General features: G+C 34.4%; 1 protein-coding gene across 8 annotated transcripts in view; it reads left to right on the top strand.

The window, feature by feature from the left end:
* Window positions 1-17,943, top strand: part of STAU2 (staufen double-stranded RNA binding protein 2) — a 306,837-nt gene that overhangs the window by 23,569 nt on the left and 265,325 nt on the right. For 4 of the 8 annotated variants that reach the window (XM_042923874.1, XM_042923875.1, XM_042923877.1 and 1 more), the window contains 2 exons: window positions 6,762-6,890; window positions 12,348-12,478. The exons of 3 other annotated variants lie outside the window; for them this stretch is intronic. In XM_042923874.1, coding sequence (XP_042779808.1) covers window positions 6,851-6,890; window positions 12,348-12,478 — 171 coding nt within the window. In that variant the 5' untranslated portion in view covers window positions 6,762-6,850. Of the gene's footprint in view, window positions 1-531; window positions 1,060-6,761; window positions 6,891-12,347; window positions 12,479-17,943 lie in introns of those variants that run through there. One more of the 8 variants, XM_042923876.1, reaches the window with a different exon arrangement.

Below are 17,943 nucleotides of genomic sequence, written 5' to 3'. Positions count from 1 at the left end.
CACAGAATTGATACAGATGATAGAATTAGCTGAGGATTTTAAAACTATTTGTTATAATTATATTCCATATGTTCAGAAAGTAAGAAACATATAAGATGCAAAAAGATCCATATAGAACTTTTAAAGATAAAAACTACATCTGAGATGAAAAGTATAGTGGATGAGATAAATCACAGATTAGATCTTGCAGGAAAAAGATTAAGTGTGTATATACTTCCAGAAGTAGTTGCCAGAAACTTTCCAAATAAGTTTTTTCAAATACCTTTTAATGTTTATTTATTTATTTTTATTTATTTTTTTAAACTTTTTTTTAACGTTTTATTTTTGAGAGACAGAGAGAGACAGAGCACAAGTGGGGGAAGGGCAGAGAGAGAGGGAGACAAAGAATCTGAAGCAGGCTCCAGGCTCTGAGCTGTCAGCACAGAACCCAGTGTGGGGCTCAAACCCATGAACCATGAGATCATGACCTGAGCTGAAGTCGGACACTTAACTGACTGAGCCACCCATGTGCCACCAAATAAATTTTATTAAGATGAAACCATAAACCAGAACTTTCCAAATAAATTTTATTAAGATACAACCATAAAGAAGTTCAATGAGCTACCAAGTTTAAGAAATATAAAGGAAACTACCCCGAGGCTTATCATAATCAAATTACCAAATACAAATGATAAAGAGAAAATCTTAAAAGCAGTCAGAGAAAAAATAGACATGATCAAGTTGTGTGCATAGGAACAAAGATAAAGATGACATTAGACTTCTTGTCAGAAACAATATAAGCAAGAAAACAGTGGAATAATATGTTTAATGTATTGAAAGATGAAAAAAATCAACCTAGGATTCTGTACCTGGCAAAAATATGTTTCAGAAACAAAGATGTTGAAAATTTATTTTCAAACACAGAGAAGCTGAAGAAATTAATTGCTAACACCCTATTCCCCCCCCCCCCCCCTTTTAGGAAGATTTTAAAGTATGTCCTACAGACAGCAGGAAAGTGATACCAGTTGAATAAAAATAAAAACAAAGCCAAAAGACCCACAAGAAATGGTAACTACTTGGGTAAATATATGGAATTTTTTTTTTTAAAGGATTTTATTTTAGAAAGAGAGTGTGAGTGGGGGAGAGGGGCACAAGGGCAGAGAGAGAGAGAATCCCAAGCAGGCTCATGCTCAGCACAGAGCCTGACATGGGGCTTGATTCCATGACCCTAGTATCATGACCTAAGCCAAAATCAAGAGTCACTCAACTGACTGAGCCACCCAGGAGCCCCTAGAATTTGTTTCTTATTTAATCTCTTTAAAATATATTTGCTTAAAGTAAACATATTAACAAGCTATTGTATGGTTTATAACATACATAAAAGTAAAATGCCAGATAACAGCGTAAAGGCTGAGGGAAAAAAGGAAATACAGAGATTCTTATACTCTACATTAGATGGTAGATCATTTAAAGGTAGATTGTGATAAGTTAGAGATCTATATTGTAAACTCTAATGCAGCCACTAAAATAGGAAAACAGTCATAACTAATAAGCCAAAGTAGAATTTAATCATGCAGAAATTAATTAATACAATAGAAGTCATGACAACATGAAAAGGGAAAAAAGATCATTTGGGACAAATACTGTATAAAATAAATAGTAAGATGATATGTTATAATGAATAACCATATTAAGTACAAATATAAATATTCTAAACATCCCTATTTAAAGGCCAAGATTGAATAAAAAGATCCAACCATTTACTTGGCTATAAGAAGTACTTTTAACTATAAACACAAATAGATTAAAAGTAAAAAAGTAGAAAAAGATGTAACATGTTAACCTAGTTGAAAGAAACTTGGACTGAGTTTATTAATTTCAGACGAAGGAACTTTCAGTATTATCTAGGGTAAAGAAGATCATTTCATAATAATGGGGTCATTTAATCAAGAGGACATAGCAGGCTTAATGTTTATACACTTAAACCGAGCTTCAAAACATGCAAAACAAAATGAACAGAAATGCAAAGATAAATTCACAATTATAGCCAGAGATTTCAGTCACCCCTCTCAATAATTGATATAACAAGTGGGCAGAAAATTACCAAAGATACAGTTGAGTTGTTGAGTTGAGAATTCAATTCAACTTGACCTAACTGGATTTAGAGAACACTCTACTCAAGAAGAGCAGAAAATACATTTGTTCAGAAGTTTACACTGAACATTTACCAAGATAGACTGTATTTACCAAGATTGGGCTATAAAAGAAGTGTCAATAAATTCAAAAGGATTGAATTCATAAAGAATCTCCCAGACCACAGTGGAATTAAATTAGAAATCATTAATAGAAAGATCCTTGGAAAATTTCCCAAATGTTTGGAAATTAAATAGCATGTTTATAAATAATCCATTGTTAGAAGAAATCAAAAAAGAAATTGGTAAATATTTTAAACTGAATGAGGATAGAAACAACATTTTAAAAGAATGCTAAAACAGAGGGAAATCTATAGCTTTAAATATCTGTATTAGAAAAGAAGGCAAATCTCAAATGACTTCAGCTTCTATCTTAAAAAACTAGAAAAAAGAAGAGTAATTTAATCTCAAAGGAAGCAGAAGAAAATAGTAGATAATCTGAATAGCTCCCTATGATTTAAAGAAATTGAAATTGTAGTTAAAAGTCTGCCCACAAAGAAAACTCCAGGTCCAACTAGTTTCATTGGTGAATTGCACAAAACACTATAGGAAGAAATACTATCATTTCTATATCATCTTTTCTAAAATATTTGAAGTGGAGGGAATATTTTCCAAAGCCTATGATGCCAGCATTGCTGGGGAACCAGAACCAAAGACATTATAAGAGAACTTTAGAATAATACTACTTGCAAGCATAGATGCAAAACATTTAAGCCAAATTTCAGCAAATCAAATTCAACTGTGTATTAAAAGGTTAATATGTCATGACCACTTGGGGTTTATCCCAGGAATGCAAGGTTGGTTTAACATTCAAAAAAACCCATATAATTCACCATATTTACAAACTAACAAGTAAAAATCATGGTGTGGAAAAATCACTTGACTAATCCAGTAACCTTCCTGATTGAAAAAAAAAAAAAAAACCTTTACAAAACTAAGAATAGAAGTGGGATTCCTCAATCTGATAATGGACATTCATGACAAACCTAATTTGCTGACATTGTACTTATCGGTGAAAGGTTAAATACTTTCTTTATGATATAAGGAACAAGAGAGAGATGTTTACTTTTACCATCTTATTGAATATTGCCCTGAGGTTCTAGCTAGTGCAATCAGGGAAGAAAAAAAATGTTATTCACATGAGAAAGGAAGGAATAAAACTATCCTTATTCACAGATGGCCTGACTGTATATGTAAAAATCTCACAATACTATTAGCACCAGTTGAATGAGTTTAAGGATACAAGATTAATATACAAAAATCAGTTGTGTTTCTATAAAGTAGCAAGGAACAATCAGAAGTTCAAGTAAAAAATACCATTTACAACAATACAAAAATATGAAATACTTACTGATTAATCTGACAAAATATGTTAAAGAAAATTGAGAACTACAAAATACTGTTGAGAGAAAGCAAAGGATACTGAAATAAATTGAGAGATACAGTTGTTCCTTATTCACAGATTTTGTATTTTCTTTTTATTTTTTATTTAAAAAAATTTTTTTTAAATATTTATTTCTGAGACAGAGACAGAACGTGAGCTGGGGAGAGGAGAGAGAGAGACACACACAGAATCAGAAGCAGGCTCCAGGCTCCGAGCTGTCAGCACAGAGCCCGACGTGGGGCTTGAACTCACAAACCATGAGATCATGACCTGAGCCGAAGTCGGTCGCTCAACCGACTGAGCCACCCAGGCGCCCCTGTATTTTCTTTTTAATGTTTATTTTTGAGAGACAGTGAGACACAGTGTGAGTGGGTGAGGGGCAGAAAGAGGGACACAGAATCTGAAGCAGGCTCCAGGCTCTGAGCTGTCAGCACAGAGCTCAATGTGGGGCTCGAACCAGGGAACCATGAGATCATGACCTGAGCCGAAGTTGGACGCTTAACCGACTGAGCCACCCAGGCGCTCCACAGATTCTGTGTTTTGAGTTGACCTATTTGCTGCAATTTATTTCTAATCCCCAAGTCAATACTTGGAGTGCTTTGCAGAGTGGCACAAAATTTGAGTTGCCTGATATGCGCAGTCTGAATTCAGGATGAACAAGGTGACATTCTGTTTTCTTGTTCTAGCTGTCATGCATTAAGCAGGTGTCCTTGGTTTATTTAGTGCCACATTTTTAGCATTTTTGTGGGTTTTTTTGTTGGTGATTTAGCTGTTTAAAATGGCTCCTAAGCATGGAAGTGCTTTGTAGTCTTCCTAAGCATAAGAAAGTTGTAATGTACCTTATGGAGAAGATACATGTATTTAGATAAGCTTTGTTCAGGCAAAGGTTACAGTGCTGTCAGCTCTGAGTTTAGTGTTAATGAATCAACGATATATACTAGATAGGGGGTCTTCAACCAGAAACACACATAAAACTAGGTTATGTATTGATTGAGAACAATGTCATGACCAGAGGTATGTAGGAACCTGTCTTTCCCCTAGCAGCAGTGGTTTAGTATTTGATAATTCACTGTTCATGGTGACATTCTAGAACATAATTATCATTAGATATTATTATTCCAGTAATGAGAATTAGTTGTGTATCTTGTACATGAGTTGGAAAACTCAACTTTGTTAAAATGTTGATTTTCACCAAATTAATCTATAGATTCAAGGGACTTCTCTAATTTTTGCAGGCATGTTTGCCTAAAATAAAATTCATATGTAAATATGAGAATTTAGAATAGCCAAAATAAATGTGAAAAAGAACAGTGTTGGGGGACAATACTACCTAATTTCAAGAAATACTATAGGGGCGCCTGGGTGGCTCAGTCGGTTAAGCGTCTGACTTCGGCTCAGGTCATGATCTCACAGTTCGTGAGTTCGAGCCCCGCGTTGGGCTCTGTGCTGACAGCTCAGAGCCTGGAGCCTGCTTCACATTCTGTGTCTCCCTCTCTCTCTGCCCCTTCCCTGCTCATGCTGTGTCTCTCTCTGTCTCAAAAATAAATAAACATTAAAAAAAATTTAAAAAAAAATGGGTAAAATATTCAGGTGGACACTTCACTATGGGATAAATACAGAGAATGTGTCAAAGATGAAAAGATGATCAACATCAGTAGTCAGTAGGGAAATGCAAATTAAAACCACAGTGAGATACCATTACACAGCTATTAGAATGACTAAAGTTATGAAGGCTGACCATATCAAATGTTGGTAAGGCTACCATATTTTAGCTGTGTTTAAATCCCAAGGTGGCTTCCTTTGTAAAAGTTAGGGATTGTAGACATGACACGGCCTGCTTTAAGTTAGGTTCTTGAACATCTTCTTGTTTACAGAACCGTGGTGGCCCTGTAAAGACTAGAACGGACAACAGCAATTAGAGTCTAAGACTTTTACACTATAAATCATTCCCTACTTTTGGTATGACTTTGTAAAATAACTTTTTTAATACAAAGCTTAATCTGTATGTTTAGTGTAAAAAAGGTAGAACAGTGGGATACTTGAAAGTAGAAAGTGAAGAGTCCCTCTGTTCCCTGCCAGTTCCATTTCTCCCTTAATACACAGGCACATGTTTGATGTAAAAAAATAAAAATAAGACTGGACAGTAGGCTGTTGTATCTGTTTTTCTTTCGACCTCTTGTAATGTTTCCCATGTCAGTGCATAAGCTCTGTACCTCATCTTTGCAAGGTTGCACATCCCATTGTAGTTTATTTAATTACTTATTGATAGGTAAATATTTAGCTTGTTTATAATTCTTGGTAATACAGTCTTGCTATACAGATTGTCACTGTGTATATTTTATGTGAGTCTGTAGAATTGCTGTTTTAAAGATAGATGCAAATGAAACTATAAACAGTGTTGTCAGATTGCTCACTAGAAGGTTTGTACTAAGTTATATTTGCATCAGTAGAGTTTGCATCCATTTTCCCACATCCTGGCCAATACTTACATGATCATTTTTTCATATATATCAGTTTAATATGGTAAGTTACATTTCACTGGAATTCGATTTTTCATTTGTTTAGACGTTAGTTTTTTGAATAGATGTGTTCACTCAAATTATATTGTGGGTTGATTGTGCATACCTTTGTCCCTATTCCTATTGGATTAAAAAATCGATTCATATCTTCTTTGTATTTTATACTTGTTAAACAATTTTTCTTTACATGTTGCAAGTATTTCTCCAGTTTGTAGACATTTTTAGCGTCATTTATGGTACGTTTTGCTCTATGGAAGTTTTATATTTTTATGTTGTTAAATCTGTCAGTTTATCCCACTGTGGCTTCTAGGTTTCTCTTCTTATCTAGAAAAGCCTTCTGCCTTACAGGATTATGACAAGTATTTAGCCAAAGTTTCTTGTGCTTTTGCCCTATTTTTATATTTGCATTTTAATACTTAGGGAATTTATTTTTGTGTTTATATGAGGTAGGAACTTAAATTTTTCCCTAATAGGCAATTATATCAGAGGAGTTTGATTCTTGGATAGTGATTTTGCTTGGACAACCTTAGGTTATAGTCTAATTCGAAGTTATAAGGTTTGTTTTAGTTATAAATATGGATAAGTAATTCTGTTTCTCCTAGAAGGCAAGAACCTGTAGAAGGTAAATATCTTTGCTTTTTTGACTCTGTGTTTTTTTTTCCCCCCCTTTATTTACTTGGGAATTAGGATGAGTCACTTCCAATAGCAGGGCATAGGGGAAGGGAAGCCAGCAAAGAGACATAGACACTGTGTCCAAGTCATTTCTGGGACCAGGGATGGAAACGGATTCTTCTGTGGAGAGACTTGCCTTGGCAGGTGAGGTAGACCAAGACTTTATTAGCAACAGCTCTGGCTGCAATTTAACTACTTTAAAAATGTTGCTATTGTGAGTTCTGGCTTAGGAAACTTTTGGTGTTTTGATGGATTCTGGTCAGTTTTTTCTGTGCTTTCCTTCTATGCATTCTATTTTCTGCTAATGATCTACTTGTATTTGATGGAATGTGATGTTTTCTGTGCTTTCTCCTGCATGTGTGCTTAGACAGGCTTGGATTGTCTTTCTCTCTTCTCCCCTTGCTAGCTTGGTGAATTCCCACTTTCTTTAATATAATCACCACCTCTTAAAACCTGCCTTTCAATCCCTCCTCCACCTAAGAAGTCCCTGTAACAGCCTTATTGTAGCACTTACATTGTAGTATTGTATTTGTTTATTATATGTGTCTGTTTCTTGTACCCTTCTGAGCTCTTTTGGGACAGGGATTTTTGCTTGTTGATTGAAAAGTCTGAGCTACATTATTTTCATATAGTGTGAAGATTTAAGTCCCAGAGAGGACATTTTATAAAGATATAAAAAGTAGGGTATATCTCAAAAAGAATAGAGTATATCTACTTTTTGTTGCCTGTGCTGGTACTGTTAAATATCTATTTACCAGTGTTACTTACCAAAGTTATGGAGAATTACATGTAAACAAATTTCATATCAACAAAAATAGAATATTCCAAAACAAATATGACAAAAATGTTTTTTTATATCACAGCTGGGAATTTTTCAGAGGAAACAAACTTCTGATGTTATAAGTCAATGGAAAACATAACAAATAACATGTTTCTTACAGAATGTTAAGTCTATTTGTATGAATAAAATCAGTGTATCCTAACAGATTTAAGTTTATTTTTTGAGAGAGAGAGAGAGAACAAGGAAGAGGCAGAGAGAGAGGGAGAGACAATCCCAAGCAGACTCTGTGGGTGCAGAGCCTGATGCAGGGCTTGATCCCACGAGCTGTGAAATTCATGACCTGAGCCAAAACCAAGAGTTGGACTCTTAACTGTCTGAGCCACCCAGGTGCCCCTAGAACATTTTAAGCTAGAATATTTTAGTTTGGAAGGCTGTGAAAAAGGGTTTATAAAAACTGTATCAATGTTTTCATAATTTGATGATGTTTTAACAAATTGTTTTTAATCAGAATAATAATAGATTCTTGTCATTGTGTGTCTTGCATCATCTCATTCAACTCATACTATTATATAGTAGTATAAAAACAACTATTCTTTCTGTTTTGCTGTCTAGGAAAGTGAGTTTTCGGTACTTTCTCAAAGTCATATAGCTATCAGTAAGTGGCAGAGATGTCCAAACAGGATCCTAACCATCATAGGGCAGTTGCTCTCTCAAAATGGTCAAGACTTAGATTGTGAAATCCATTATCATTAATGTAATTTAATTATTTTTTTGCATATGAGGTAAATATTTTATTTTTTAATTTAAAAAGTTTTTAAAAATCTAATTTATTGTCAAATTGGCTTACATACAACACCCAGTGCTCATCCCAATAAATGCCCTCCTCAATGCCCATTATCATTAATTTTATTTACTTCTAAGTAGACTTCTGTTCCAGCCACCTGACTGACTTGAAGCCTATTTCAAAATATCTTCAGGGAGGACATTCTTAGGTCTCTTGAAAATGTATACCTGTGCAACAGTGTATGTATTTCTCACTTTTTGCAATGTTGACTTTTCTAAAAAGTTAGATAGAAAGCTAATTTGTGGATCTCAACTTTAATAGACCAATTTGTTTTGTAGTTTGATAAATGCTTTATTAAAATTTTGGTCTTTTAATTATTGCTCTACTCTGTCAAGTAGTTAATAAGATTTGTGATTAGATAGAGGAATATCTATTCAAAATAAAGTTCTAACCACTTTGTAAAGTAAACAGTTACAACTAGGACTAATTAGTTGTAAATTTAATAAGTTTAAACCTTTGAATTTTAGTTATAAAGCTTTACCTAAGTGAGATCCTTTGTGCATTTGCATACCTTTCACACCAAAACCTCAGTTATACATTAAAATGTTTTACTGGATGCATGTTCTTTTTATGAAGCAGAGAATCAAAGTTAATGGAATGTAAGTTTAACACCATGTTATTAGTTGGTACTTTTCTTAAAGGATTTAGATCAGGTTTTCTAACCAAACAAGTATACAGAGCTATAAACTTACCATTTTTTAAAAATGTTTATTTATTTTGAGAGTGAGAGAGTGTGCAAGCAGGGGAAAGGCAGAGAGGGAGCGAGAGAGAGAATACCAAGCTGGCAGCGCAGCGTCCTATGTGAGGCCTCTGTTTCACAAAGTGCGAGATCATGACCTGAGCAGAAGTCAAGAGTCAGATACTTAACTGACTGAGCCACCCAGGTGCCCCTATACTTACCATTTTAATCACATTTTAATATATTAAAAGCCTATGCTATTAAAATTTTTCACTATAAAATTGTAACATTATGCTTGCTGTGCTGCTAATAATTTTTGCATTGTAGAAGGTGAATGTGTAGCATTGTTGAGTTATGAAAATTGTATAGTAGTATAAATGCTATTAAACTGTTATGGAAAATTGGCTGATTTTTATCAGACTTTAGTATTTCTCATTTTTAACAAATTGTCATTTTTCTTTTGCTTTTTGATATTCAGTTATCTGTGTTACCTATTGTACTTGAGTTATTTAATGCCATGGTATGTAAGGACTGAAATTAGTTGTGGTCCAGGTCACTTTGTATTTTATATAGTGACTGACTTTCTGGTACAATTTATAAAATTCACGGTGGAATAAGTAAGATGCAGATTTCCTCAAACCTCTCTTGACTTACTCTTGTCTTTTTTGTGCTGTTCCAAAAAGTAATAATTACTGTTTTTTTATTTTGTTTTTGTTTTTTGCTTTTTTGTTTTGCAGGCCACGTAGGGTGTGGTTTAATTGTAGAATCAGCTGCCAGCTGTATTGGTCCTACAGGTGGTTGGCTTAGGTTCTCTTTTACTTGTGCCTTGCTAGGTATTTATGTAGTTTTTTAATCAAATAATTTCTTAACTGTAATGATTGTGATCAAATTATTGTACTACATTTTTGGTCCTATAAAGAGTATTAAAAAGTTAAGAGAATACTGTTTTGTCCATTAAACTTGCCACAGAAAGTTTATAGATAAAGTTCCTAAAACCAGCTATTTCCATTCATTTAATGTATGCTCCACACATGGTGGCTACAGTTTTGTTGGGCAGAAAGTAATCCACTTGCGTGTTTTATGCTTAGATTTTAAAGTGTTGCTTAGTACTGATTTGTAGGGGATGAAAGAAAACTAAAAAGCAGTTAATGTGTCTGTAAATGAGATGAAGGAATAACATAGGATAAAATAATTTAATATAGTATTAGGAAAATAATTTGAAGCTGTAGTATTTAGATTACTATACATTTAAAAATCTTAATGTCAAGATAATCTGGGGGTTAAGTAGGATAGATTTATTACCCTTATTTTGCAGGTGAAGCGTAGAAGGCTTAGTTTAATTAAGTAAGAATCATTAAGACCTTACAGGTTAGGGAAGGATTTCTTAAATAAGACATAGAAAGCAAAGATTGGTGAATATAATATATAAAACAATCAATTAAAAAAAAGGTGGAAGCAATTCCCAAAAAAGGAGGCCCAAATGATCAATAATATGAAAAGATGATTATCTTCACTAGGAAAATGGGAATGCAAATTAAAATAATGGGATAACAAAAAATGTCAAATATCAGATTATCAAAAATTAAAATGCCTGACCATTCAAGTTTGAGGGGAAGTGGTAATTCTCATACTGCTAGGGGAAGGTAACATGGTATAGTCACTCTGCGTGCCATTTGGCAACATGTTTTTACTTGTAAGAGTAAAGAATTGAAGCAACCTAAATGTCTATTAGTAGGGGAAGGGATTAAAAAACCGATATGATATTGTGATAGAAATTATTATTATTAGTTTTTAAGTATTTTTTTATTTTTAACATTTATATATTTTTGAGAAACAGAATGTGAGTGGGGGAGGGGCAGAGAGAGGGAGACACAGAATCCGAAGCAGGTTCCAAGCTCTGAGCTGTCAGCACAGAGCCTGATGTGGGGCTTGAACCCACGAATCAGGAGATCATAATCTGAGCCGAAGTTGGAGGCTTAGCTGACTGAGCCGCCTAGGCTCCCTGTGATGGAAATTATACAGCAGTTAAAAGTAATGCAATGATTTATATAAGTGATAATATCAAAAACATAATTGAAGATTGAAGAAAGTAAGTTATTAAAATTATGTTAATATTATGTTATTACTATTATGTTAAATTATGTTAATATTACTATTAATGTGACTACAAAACCATGTGTATATGTATACATGTATATCAAGACTATATGTTTTTTCGTGGACATACATGCATGCATATATAAACGTATTTTAAAATATCCCAGAGGGATATATTCTAAATTTTTTTTTTAATGTTTACTTAATTTTGAGAGAGAGAAGGAGACAGAATCTGAAGCAGGCTCCAGGCTCTGAGCTGTCAGCACAGAGCCCGATGCTCGGCTGGAACTCAAAAACTGCGAGATCATGACCTGAGCCGAAGTCGGATGCTTAACTGACAGAGACACCCAGGCGCCTCCCAGAGGGATATATTCTAAATTCATATAGTAGTGGTTTCTGCAAAGGATAAAGGGAGCTTAACTGGAATATAATACTTTTCTTTTAATAAAATTAAAACAGTCATGGAACAACTAATTTCAGTTCTAGGTGGTAGGCACATGGACATTGGTTAAATTATCCTTTTTTGCTTCTTTTAAAATTTTGTTAGGAAAAAAAAAAGAAAAGGAAGTTGCTAAAAAATAATAGTTGGAAGAGCTAGTACTTAGACTTGATTCCCAAGTCTAGAGCTCTTACAGTTAATATGCTGCCTCAAAATTAGAAGGAAAAAAAATCAGACCAAAAGATAAAAAAGGTTGGGGCACCTGGCTGGCTGTTGGTAGAGCATGCAGCTCTTGATCTTGGGGTCATGAGTTTGAACCCCATGTTGGGTGTAGAGATTTCCGAAGAAATAAACTGGAAAAAATGATTTAAGAAGGTAGAAAGAATTTAGTTTTATGGTAATAAGAATTGGGAGAATTGTGTTTATTATAAAATTTTTTTGAGAGGAAAGGGAAGTTATAAACTAAAAATTATTATAATATAATTTAAAAATCTTTAAGCATGTTGTTATCAAAAAATATAGAGAGGGCAACTTAGGTACTTAGGGAGAAAGTTACCTTAATTTACTGTTTAAAATGTGGTACATATTTCTGTTGCATGTAATGGAAGACTTTAGATGATTTGATTTTTTTATATAAAATTCATGAAAATAATTTAATCCAAATTTACAATCTAACTTCAATCGAAAAAAGTCAAAACTAGCTTTTCATCCATTTTGTAAAGTCATTCTTCACAAAAACTTTACAGCCTTTTTATTTACAGCTTCTCTCCAAGATAAAATGGCAAACCCCAAAGAGAAAACTCCAATGTGTCTGGTAAATGAGTTAGCCCGTTTCAATAGAGTCCAACCCCAGTATAAACTTCTGAAAGAAAGAGGGCCTGCTCATTCGAAGGTAAGGTTATGAAGAGAGGTGGTGAGACATGCTTATCAAAGTCTATCAGATTTGTCATCTCAGGTTTTAATTGTGCTTCATTTTGCGGGGGAGGGGCAGCAGGTTACCTGAAGGCTCTTAGTCCTATTTTACCAATGTTTAGAAGTCTGTAACTAAACAATTTTATAGCTCATTATGGTTTACAAAGCTCTTTCAGATACAGTACTTCACAAAAATCTTAATGAATCATGAAATGTGAATTTTTGATTTCTGTTTTGTAAATTAGGCAGAGAAAAGTTAATTGGCTTGCTTAATAGTAGTTCATAAGTGCCAGTGCCAGCACTTGAAAATGTGTTCTTTGGCTCCCAAGTGCAGTATTCTTTCCATGAAATTATAACTGCTAAAGTAAAAATGGAGACAGAGGAAATCTAGCAACAGTTACCTAGTGAGACATCTTTCCCAATGTGATATGGAATTCTAAGTTATATCATTTATAAAAGTTGTATATACCAGTTATTATTGTTTATACATTCATGTATAATATTGTTCTCTTAAGTGGAAAAGCAGCTTATATTTATATATATAACTTCATGCATATATGTTTGTATGTATACATGTTACAAAGAAGTTTATAATCAATGCATTTATGTTTGAACTCTATTCATATGTTTTAAAAAATCTCAGTTGTACACAGATTTCTTTGATACATTTTGAATCATGGATTTGAAGGTTACGATAATTTTCATAAATTTTTGTATGTTGAAGTAATTGATTCTGTAAAAGTTGGTTAATCTGTATAAAGCAGCTGGCTATTTATTATTTGTTTTCTAGCACCTCCTTCAAAGTAAGGAATAGAAGATGAAACTCAAATCCATTAATTCAGTTCCCTGTTAGAAGCTTTTATGAAGATTTCTTGTCAACAGTTTAATTTATTCATAAACTAATGATTTATGAATATGATATGATTTATGATTCATATCATTTGTGTAGAGAAAAAAGTTGTGGCCTTAAGTCATTTATCCTGACTCTCTTTTAGACGCATTAATTCATATTCATTTCATACTCTTTCTGCCCTTAATCACATTGAACTGTTTGCATTTCTTAGAATGTTTCATGTTTTTTTCATATCTCTCTCCTTTGCCTATCTTGTAGCGCCTCCCTTCCTTGAGGGCCTTTTGTTCTTATTCATTTTTGAACACTTAGGTCACATACCACATCTTCTAAACTTCCGTGAAACTTCTCTGATCCCTGCCCTGGGCTTTCAGGAGGACCTGCCTTACACAGGTGTAGACATTGTTGTGCTGTATGTAATGATGTATGTTGATCATTAGTCTTGTACTAGACTGAGCTTCTTTAGTGTTAATAAATACTTTATTCTTTTGTATTTTGTGGTTCCTCTGGTGTCTGTCTTCATAGCTCCTCATTTCTAATTCCAGGAATTCTTCCTTGAGATAGCTCTTCAGCTTTGAATTTCATGTGAATAGACTAACCTCCGCGTCCTCACATGGTTGTCATTTTGCTCACCTCTGGGTGGTTCCATTATGTTTCTCATGCCTCACTTTTACTCTGACTCATCATGTATTAATTTTTGTTGATTTCACTGTCTACAAAGATTATTGTTCCAACATGCTGACATTTCAGTTTCTTGGGCTTTTCTTATTATCTTGCTTCCATTCTCCTTCAGCCACTCATTCCTGTGATCATATTATTGACATTATCATTACCAATAATTGCAAGGCCCTCCAAAATTTTAATCTCAAGCATTCATCTCTCTCTTACACCTCCTAACTTTCTAGTTCATTCCCTCTATTTGACTTCAGTAGTTCTTCCACACCACAAATCCATTGATTTCTACCACTCTTTTACTCTTTCTCACTTCCCTCAGTCCTCACCTAGTTCTTAACCAGCTTAAATTCCATATACCTTGTATAGACCCTCAGCAGTTTTGCTTCCCTTGGTTAGCACTTGCTTGGCAAAATCCCGGCCTAAATCCAAACTCTGCCTTTCCTTCTGCACTGTGGATGGACTACCTGTAGGGCGGCCAGCCCCTCTATTTCTGTGCTAGATCCCAACTCCTCTCACCTATTCAAGGCTATTCCTCTAGCTTTCCCTCTCCTTCCCTCCCCTCCCTTTCTTCAATGTCATCAATTTCCCTCTCTAAAGGACCAGGTTTGTTGTGATCCACCTTCTGGTTTCTAGACAGTCCCAGGACTCTCTTGGGTTCTAAGAAGATTTGGGGATTCTTTTGCCAACCTGTGTTATTGCTCAGGGTGCTTTGGTCATAGACCACCCTATTTAGCTGTAGCTCATTTTTTTTTTAAAAGAGAAAGTACTAAAATAATTAGCAGATTCCTAAAGGAAATATAACATTTATGAGTCTAATTTTCATTATTAGTGTTAGAATTAATTTGCTGGGTCTGGATCCCTCTTGTGGAAAGCAAAGTCACTTTCATTGATGTATGTCTATCAGTAGTTTTGAGACATGTAATGTATTTTAATGAACTAAATGATTATCTCTGGCATCAAAAATTTAAACATAGCTCTAACTCATTTGTTTTCTTGGGACATTAACCAGTTATATGACAATATACATATTTGTGTATGCATGCATATATGTTTTTATGTTATATACACACACACCTACAGTAGTGGTTCTCAACCTTGGTTGTTCATTGAAATCACAAGGAAGCTTTAAAAAATACTTATGCCTGAGTCTTAACCTCAGAAATTCTAATTTGATTAGTCTTGGATGAGGCCCAGACATCAAGATTTTTTTTTTTTTAAGCACTCAAGATGACTCACATGTGCACCCAGAGTTGAGAAACATAAATGTCTTCAAGGTAGTGTGGAATTATCTTTTCATACATACTTCTTGATCGGAAATAGTGATCTGTCTTATGTTTACATGCTTTCCTCTTTCCCACACTGAGTCTTATAGAATCTAAGCAGCTTATGGCAACTTTTTTTTTTTTTTAATTTTTTTTTTTTTTAACGTTTTTATTTATTTTTGAGACAGAGAGAGAGTGTGAACGGGGGAGGGTCAGAGAGAGAGGGAGACACAGAATCCGAAACAGGCTCCAGGCTCTGAGCAGTCAGCACAGAGCCCGACGCGGGGCTCGAACTCACGGACCGTGAGATCATGACCTGAGCCGAAATCGGACGCCCAACCGACAGAGCCACCCAGGCGCCCCAGCTTATGGCAACTTTTAACCTATGACTATTAAATAAAAAATTACAATGTTTTCCTTGCCCTCTTTTGTTTCTCTGCTCACTTTCAAGTTTAATTCAGAAGTAATTTAGTATACCTTATGTTAGTGTGAGTTACTGTGATATTGCTGTATATCCTAGGTAACTAAATACAGTTCTTCATTTTTTTTATGGATTGTTGTTTGGATTTTTCATATCTCTAAAGAAGGCTATTATAATGTGAGTATAAAGAAAAGAGCCAGAAAGAACACAGAATGGTATTTTCTTCTTTTCCTTTATTTCCCTATTTTGAGAAGTTGTTGGTATGCATGAGTTAAGTGTTGAGAAAGCTCCAGGAGCGGCACTTCAAGGAGGTTTACTTTGGAGTAGCTTTATTATTGAGGGAGACCGTATCATCCAGTGGTCTTGAAGCCAGATAGTCCTTTTTTTTTTTTTTTTTTTTTTTTTTTTTTTTTTTTTTAAATCTTAGCTAGATTTGTCAGGCTTGATTTTTGCCCTACATTATCCAGCTAATGTAGCCTTGAGAAAGTAATTTAGAGTTTCAGTTGTCTTATCTGTAATTTTAGAAATTATGATATCTGTTCTAGTGTGGTGTAATGGAAGGATGATTTATAAATTCTTGGCAACTATGTTGATGATGGGAGTACTCAGATAATTATGTCATTGCTTGTTAGTAGTATATATGATTAAAAAAATCATTGGTAAAATATCTATTGAGTGTTTGCTATGTGACAGGCACTTTGCCTTTATTGGAGCTTCCTACTCTGGTGTCTTCTCTGATGATGTTTCTTTTTGGATATTGTGGATACAAGTCCTGTATTAGATATATGTTTGGCAAATATTTCCTCCTACTCTGTGGTTTATCTTTTCTTTTTTTTAACAGTATCTTTTGAAGAGCAGTAGTTGTTAATTTTGATGAATCCCAATTTCTTCATTTGTTCTCTGTATAGATTGTGCTTTTGGCCTCATGTCCAAGAAATCTTTGGCTCATCAAAGATCATAAGATTTTCACAACATTTTTTCCTAGATATTTTATCACTTTAGGTTTGACATTTAGGTCTTACATTTAGATCTAATTGCCGTTTTGTGTTGCTTTTTGTATGCCATGTGAGATATGGAAGAAGGCTTATTTATTTCTTTGTAGATGCACTGTCCAGTTGTTGACGAGATTACCCTTTCTTCACTGCATCACTTTTGCACTTTTGTCAAAAATCAGCTGTCCGTATATATGTTTATTTCTGGAGTCTGTTCTATTCTGTTGATTTGTTTTCTCATCTTTATGCAAATGCTGTGTTTTGTTTGCTGTGGTTTTCTAATTCTTGAAATCTGGTAGTATTATCCCTCTAATTTGGTTCTTCTTTTTCAGAATTGTTTCTTTGCATTTTTATATAAATTTAAAGTCAGCTTGTCTGTTCTATGAAACACCCTGCTGGGATTGTGAATAGAACTGCTGTGAATCTGTAGCTCAGTTTGGGGCAAATTAACATGGTAGAAAAATTGAGTCTTCCAACCTGTGAACAAAGTATCTCTCATTTATCTAGACATTATTTAATTTCTTTCAACAATATTTGTAGTTCTCAGTAGACAGGTATTTTATGTCTTTAGGTTTATGCTTAAATATTTCATATTTTTGATGCTATTTTAAAAATTTCAATTTCTTTAAATTTTTTTTTTTAATCATTTTTGAGAGACAGACAGAGACAGAGCGCAAGCAGGGGTGGGGCAGAGAGAGAGAGGGAGACACAGAATCCAAAGCAGGCTCCAGGCTCTGAGCTGTCAGCACAGAGCCCAATGCGGGGCTCGAACTCATGAACCATGAGATCATGACCTAAGACGAAGTCAGATGCTTAACTGACTGAGCCACCCAGGTGCCCCTAAAATTTCAATTTCTTTTTTTCTTTTGATGTTGACATTTGATTGATTTGATTTGATTTTTTTAAAATATAATTTATTGTCAAGTTAGCTAACATACAGTGTATATAGTGTGCTCTTGGTTTCAGGAGTAGATTCCCATAATTCATCGCCTACATACAACATCCAGTGCTCATCCCAACAAGTGCCCTCCTCAATGCTCATCACCCATTTCCCCCCTCCCCCACCTCCCCCCATCAACCCTCAGTTTGTTTCTCTGTATTTAAGAGTCTTTTAAGGTTTGCCTCCCTGTCTGTTTGAAACTATTTTTTTCCCCTTCCCTTCCCCCATGGTCTTCTGTAAAGTTTCTCAAATTCCACATATGAGTGAAAACTTATGATATGTGTCCTTCTCTGACTGACTTATTT

The sequence above is a fragment of the Panthera leo genome, chromosome F2 (genome assembly GCF_018350215.1).
Source record: "Panthera leo isolate Ple1 chromosome F2, P.leo_Ple1_pat1.1, whole genome shotgun sequence".
NCBI classification, from domain to species: domain Eukaryota; kingdom Metazoa; phylum Chordata; class Mammalia; order Carnivora; family Felidae; genus Panthera; species Panthera leo.
The sequence above is the reverse complement of the archived record's forward strand: the minus strand, read 5'-3'. Positions and strand labels throughout refer to the sequence as shown.